Here is a 7,015-nt window from a genome sequence, read left to right as displayed (position 1 = left end):
CGTTGGCCACGGCGAATATCGCATTCGATGGAACGATGAGCTGTACGAGATATACGACGACATTGACATAGTTCAGCGAATTAAAAGACAGCGGATACGCTGGCTAGGTCATGTTGTCCGGATGGACGAAAACGCTTCAGCTCTGAAAGTATTCTACGCAGTACCCGCCGGGGGAAGCAGAGGAAGAGGAAGACCTCCACTCCGTTGAAAGGACCAAGTGGAGAAGGACCTGGCTTCACTTGGAATATCTAATTGGCGTCACGTAGCGAAAAGAAGAAACGACTGGCGTGCTGTTGTTAACTCGGCTATAATCGCGTAAGCGGTGTCTACGCCAATCAAGAAGAAGAAGAAGTAGCATTATTCTTCCAATATACTTTTATGTCCAACATTGTTATCTGTATAATTTATGCAGACAATACCGATATCAAAAAAGATTTTTACGATATATATGTATAATTAAAAAAAAACACACATTGAGAGTCGCATACTTTGCATAATACGTAAGTTTACAAAGTATTTCCCAATGCCACTAAATCAAAACAAAACCATATGAAACAGCTTCCCAATATCCAAATCAGTTGCTTACTAATGCGACAAATCTCGTGAGAACATTCCTAGCAAATGCATTTGCTGGTAAAATATACGTGTACTTTTATATAAGACAACGTACTTATTATGTGTTATGCGTTGGTCTGGTAAATAATTTAAAAACATGAACTAAGAATTTTGTAGAAAAGGAGCTGCTCAACAAAAATAAAAACAGATTTGAAATACAATCTCAACTGAAAAGATTCTTTTTATTTTAAGCTTAGTATCCAGCTCTCAAGAAATGTAAAAACTTCATATAAAAAAACGCTTAAGAAACGGTCAAGAAACTTTCCTGCGATAAATTTACTTGTGCTAGTATGCAGCTCTAAAGAAATGTAGTACTAGTTTTGAATAAATTTTTTCAATAAAATGCGAATATGGCAAACCTGGTTTTGCGAAGAAACATGAAATCAAAATTTGTTTCTTCAAGGAAATTCAAAGTAATCATTAAATTCGTCCTAAATTAGTTAAATTCATTATTATAAGTATATTTCTTTTTGAAATGTTGTATAAAACTTGCCAATCATCAACAACATTCCTAAAATCGCAATGAAAATATTTATGTTACTTCACACATTCATACATGCATATTACGCCCAATGTTTATTTTCTTTCGTTTATTCTCTCTTACTCTTCTATGCGGGATCATTCACAATGCGTAACCAGCCGTCAAAATTACTTGAAGAAATAATGTATTTTTTTTCTCGAGCAATTATTTGAGAGCTGGATACCAACCTTTAAAAAGAAATATTTCAAGTAAAATAGCAGTGCTTATTACTTATTACCCCAGACCCCCCAAATTATCTTGTCTCTCAAGTTGGATCAAATTGCACACGGTGTGCAATCAAATTTAAAATCGGTTTAGTAGCTTAGGCGTCCATCGCGGACAAACAACGTGACACGTGATTTTTATATATAAAGATTGACGTTTCTGACCAACAGTACAAGGTATCCTGGGTTTCAAAAATCTAACAACAAGAAAGTGTATTTATTTTTAATGAAGTAGCATTATTCTTCCAATATACTTTTATGYCCAAAATTGTTATCTGCATAATTTATACAGATATATGTATAATTCAAAAAAAGCAYACATTGAGAGTCGCATACTTTGCATAAYACATTAGTTCACAAAGTATTTCCGAAACAGCTTCCCAATATCGAAATCAGCTGTTTACTAATGTGACAAATCTCGTGAGAACATATCTAATAAAATTTACAATGGGTTCGAAGTACTAAAACGACTCAGCAAGTTTAGTCTAGTTAGCTTTAGCGGTTCAAAAGATATGTATATTTACCACGACCACGTAAAAAAATTAGCGCAAAGTTGTCACTCTTTCTGGCAAATTACAGTTTTGTATTTTAATTGAGTAGTTAGTTATGGCAGTTTCACATATGTGTTTTCGCTTAACGTGCCCATACACGACACACAAGTGCGTTCGATCGGTATGTGTGCGCATGCGGTTTACTCGTGAATGGGCTTGTGCGCGTTCCGATCCATGTTCGCGAAAATGTTTGATTTTTTACGATCGGTGTGCGCACATATGCGTCGTGTATGTCGTTGTGTGCGCACAAAATCTCATTTCTCTCGTGTCGCCGAGCAGTGAAGATCGCGGACGAACAATGGCAAGTGTTAAGGGGGAAGCTTCAAAAAATCGGTTTTTTCGAGGATTTTTTTGGGAGGGAAAGAAATAATTGATTCAAGTGAAGTTTCTAAGCTTTATAGTTATATATTTGAACATTTTCCGGACGGCGGGCAGGATGCAGGACGCAATTTCTATCAGAAAGAAAAAAATTTAAGAGATTCATATTTTTTTAATAACTTATCTTCTAGTTAAGTGTAAAATTTCAATAAAAAAAAAAAAATTAAATAAGTGGTTCTGTCCAAAAGAAATTTACTTAATGTTGTTTAAAAATGTGTTCAAACTTGACTTTTCTTAGTTTATTTATTATAGTTTAAATAGAAGATACTATATATACCCATTCCATACGACGTTTAGTCGCCAATTAAGAAAAATCGTTAAGATGAAAAACCGAGAAATTGCACGTCAAAGTTTTCGCTTTTCGCCCAAGCGCTCAAATATCTGCTAGACGCTCGGTCACTATTTCCCTTCTAGCTCTTTCTTTCGAATTCCCATCTATAACTTTAGGGACATATTCTTAGATAATTTTTAGAGATTTTAGGAAAAAAAAAAAATCGAGTGTTTGAAGATTCTAAAGCAGGCTACCCCATTAATAAAGATTTCGTATCAGAATTTATTGATCTTATAAAAAATTAATTAGCAATTAGCCAAACGAAAATATAAATTGAGAAAAATAAAAGTTGGAATAACTTATTAACGAAAAACAAAGAAATAGATAAAAGTGTTATATTAGAAATAAATTCCAAGAAATGTTCCGCTTGCCTGTGGCACGCAAAATGAATTTGTGTGTCGTGTATGGGCGAAACGAATTCACACAGATCGAACGCACATGTGTCTCGTGTATGGTCCCTATTAACGACACTTTGTGTAGTGGCAATGGACCGAATCAGCCCATCAGCATCCTCCTGCCTAATTGAACACAGTTATTATAATTTATGCAATGTGTTGCGAAAGCATAAAAACTGTTTTGGTTTTTGCATTGTGGTTTAGGCACATTGCATCTTTGCCAATGTGGAAGATAAATTGATACTTTTCAACAAATAATATATACTGAAATGAATAAAATAATGTATTTGGGACATTATCCAATGAAGCCGCTGTTTCCGGCAGGAATCGATCCCACTTTCTGGCTGTTTATAGATCTATTTGCTAATTTTCAATCTTGTTCTCCTAGTAATTGATACCCACCACCGGCAGGAATTAAGACATTGAGGTCTTGTTCATCAACTTCTTGACTTTGTCCCCTTTATGTCGTTAGTTTTACTTAAATAGTCTCCAATGACTTCTTGTCATTTCGAATAGTTTTTTATGAATTTGATCACAAAATTCCTGAAAATATTTATTTATGTATATTATTACTTACCCTGTACACCGACAGATCGCAAAGGTAAAACAGTAGCTTGCACCTTATCTATGGACGAAATACGCTTAAGTTCCTTTTGTTCTGCTTCTGTGGTAGAGCCAATTACGCGATTTATTAATGCATGGTTTTTCAATAGTTTGTTATGAAAATCGACTATAACTTTTGCTATAACCTATAAAAAATAAAATAAAATGGATTTTTCGTTGTTAAGAAAAACAAAACCTGTGTTTCTGAGTAGTCTTTTTCTATATAAGGTTCTTCAGCACAGAGAATCCGGATAGCTAGGCCTGGCCCTGGAAATGGTTGTCGTTCAACTAAGTCGACTGGTAGACCGAGATCTCTGCCTATATCTCTTACTTCATCTTTGTGAAAATCGCTTAGAGGTTCAACGACACGACCAGCACTTCGTAGTTGTCTTATAAAATAGTTTAAATCAGTTAGACATTAAAGCTTTAATAGGAAATATGTATGTTAATAACCTTATTAGTTCTGTATCGTTATGATGAGTTTTAATTATTTCTGCATTTTGGCTAATTAAATTTGATGCAGATTCAATCAAATCTGGTCGAAGTGTACCTTGAGCCAATAACACTTCATCAGGCTTCAACTTCATTTCAGCTATAACATCATTGGTAATTTTTACGAATACATCACCAATAATCTTGCGTTTCTCCTCTGGGTTAATAGTCTGAAACAACATGGGCGTTTCTACAATAGAGAATTGTCCAGGCCTTTTAATCTGTGTAGTGCCTTTTAAAAATCGATAAGTTTCCTTTTTCACTAGCAGATCAATGCCGATTTCCCTTAAAGATTTTTCAACCTTTTCACTTTCTCCTTTACGCATGAATCCTTAATATAATGTTTTATTTTTAAATTGTGCTGCAAAGTTTTAAGAAGTAAATTACCGTTGTCAATGTGAACTGCAATAATTTGGGTTGGATGTAATGCATGGCGTAACAAAGCAGCACAAACAGTCGAATCAACTCCTCCGCTAACCAACAACTACAAAAGAATATAATAAAAGAGCAAAAAAACAGAACATTCGTTAGAGAACATAGCAAGCATTGAAAACAATAGCATTAATTAATCCATAATTTTGTGAATAATTAAATTGAAAATCTATAATTTTGTAAAGAAATTGTTCTTTTTTCAAACGTCATCTGTACAAGTGATTTATAGTGATATCTCGCTCGCAGTTATGTCCGAAGGGCGGCCTCCTGAAAGAGGCTATTTTGGGATTCTAGATATGAATCCCCCAGCCAAAAAAAAGAAAAGCTCAATGAAAAAAGACTTAAACTTAAACAACATGAAGATTTTCCTACTCTAGCCTCAATTAATATTAATCTCTATAATAATAAAAACATTGACTCTCAAAAATTTGTAACCATCAAAAGTACAAATAATGAAAAGCCGCTAAATATATGGAATATTTTTCTTTAACAATTTTTCTCTAAACGGTATCGTTAGTGAGATTAATAGAAATCTAACAAAATTTACGCGCGATGGAAATTTACTTGTTTTAGTTAACAACAAAAAGTTATTGCTGCGTTGCATCACTTATGTCTTACCTCGAGTCTAGGGTAATAAGTGATAAGCATAGCTATTTTACTTGAAATATTTCTTTTTAAAATAAAARGAATCCTTTCAGTTGAGATTGTATTTCAAATCTGATTTTATTTTTGTTGAGCAGCTCCTTTTATACACAATTCTTAGCTTATGTTTTTAAATTAATTATCAGACCAACGCATAACACATAATAAGTGCGTTGGTCTTATCTAAAAGTACACGTATATTTTACCAGCAAATGCATTTGTATTTATTTGGTAGTGTGGATCTATTGCATTTCTATTWGTTAGTTTATGTAAGTACGTATGTATGTGTGTGTGTGTGCCCATACACGACACACAAGTGCGTTCGATCGGTATGTGTGCGCATGCGGTTTACGCGCGTTCCGATCCATGTTCGCGAAAATGTTTGATTTTTTACGATCGGTGTGCGCACATTTGGGTCGTGTATGGCGTTGTGTGCGCACAAAATCTCATTTCTCATGAAGATCGCGGACGAACAATGGCAAGTGTTAATGGGGAGCCTGCTTTAGAGGCTTTTAAAATCTATTTTTTTGGGAGGGAAAGAAATAATTGAATCAAGTGAAATTTCTAGACATTATAGTTATATTTTTGAACATCTTTCACAAATTTTTGGATACGAAATCTTTGATATTCGGCCTTTGGGAAGCAATTCCCAGATGCATCTCGCATGCGCATTTTTCGGACGGCGGGCAGAATGCGGTTCGCAATTTCTATCAGAAACAAAAAATTCTAAGAGATTCAAATTTTTTAATAACTTACCTTCTAGTTAAACTAAGACAATTAAAAAAAAAAGTGTAAAAATTAAAAATTGAAAAAGTGTTTTTGTCCAAAAGAAACTTTACTTAATGTCGTTTAAAAATATGTTCAAATTTGACTTTTCTTAGTTTATTTATTATAGTTTAAATAGAAGATACTTTAATGTTAAAGATAATAAACTTTGCCCCATATTCCATACGACGTTTAGTCGACAATTAGGAAAAATCGTAAAAATGAAAAACCGAGAAATTGCGCGTGAAAGTTTTCGCTTTCCGCCCAAGCGCTCATATTTCTGCTAGACGCTCGGTCACTATTTCCCTTCCAGCTTCGATAATATTTCGGGACATAATACTTCGATAATTTTTAAAGAGATTTAAGCAAAAAAAAAATCGATTGTTTGAAGCTTCTAAAGCAGGCTATCCYATTAATAAAGATTTYGTATCAGAATTTATTGATCTTATAAAAAATTAATTAGCAATTTGGCAAACGAAAAGTGATAAAAATAAAATTGAGAAAAATAAAAGTTGCAATAACTTAATAATAACGAAATACAAAGAAATGGATAAAAGTGCTACATTAGAKATAAATTCCAAGAAATATTCCGGTTGCCTGTGGCAYATGTTCACTGTGTGAAGAAAGAACGCAAAATAGATTTCTGTCGTGTATGGACGAAACGAATTCACACAGATCGAACCCACACGTGTGTCGTGTATGGGCCCTAGAAGGCACTTGATGTATGATGAAGAATACAATAACCACCATAAGGGTTGTTTTTCTGTATTGTATTCTTATAGCACATTTATCTTTTATTTGCTGCATTTTTGTATGCAGTCAACTGATCATGGACCGTATTATTATTGTTCAAGTAATTAGAAAAAATACTTCTTCTTCTTCTTGATTGGCGTAGACACCGCTTACGCGATTATAGCCAAGTTAACAACAGCGCGCCAGTCGTTTCTTCTTTTCGCTACGTGATATTCCAAGTGAAGCCAGGTCCTTCTCCACTTGGTCCTTCCAACGGAGTGGAGGTCTTCCTCTTCCTCTGCTTCCCCCGGTGGGTACTGCGTCGAATACTTTCA

The 7,015-nt window shown here is 34.2% G+C and overlaps 1 protein-coding gene across 5 annotated transcripts in view; it reads right to left on the bottom strand.

Moving 5' to 3' along the window:
- Positions 1-7,015, bottom strand: part of LOC108975612 (GMP synthase [glutamine-hydrolyzing]) — a 59,616-nt gene that overhangs the window by 13,293 nt on the left and 39,308 nt on the right. For all 5 annotated transcript variants that reach the window (XM_018944213.1, XM_018944214.1, XM_018944215.1 and 2 more), the window contains 4 exons: positions 4,497-4,593; positions 4,071-4,440; positions 3,814-4,006; positions 3,592-3,763 (listed from right to left, as the gene is read on the bottom strand). In XM_018944213.1, the coding sequence (XP_018799758.1) occupies positions 3,592-3,763; positions 3,814-4,006; positions 4,071-4,440; positions 4,497-4,593 (832 nt within the window). The remainder of the gene's footprint in view (positions 1-3,591; positions 3,764-3,813; positions 4,007-4,070; positions 4,441-4,496; positions 4,594-7,015) is intronic.

The sequence above is a fragment of the Bactrocera latifrons genome, unplaced genomic scaffold (assembly GCF_001853355.1).
Source record: "Bactrocera latifrons isolate USDA-ARS-PBARC rearing strain unplaced genomic scaffold, ASM185335v1 scaffold_671, whole genome shotgun sequence".
Taxonomy (NCBI): Eukaryota; Metazoa; Arthropoda; class Insecta; order Diptera; family Tephritidae; genus Bactrocera; species Bactrocera latifrons.
The sequence above is the reverse complement of the archived record's forward strand: the minus strand, read 5'-3'. Positions and strand labels throughout refer to the sequence as shown.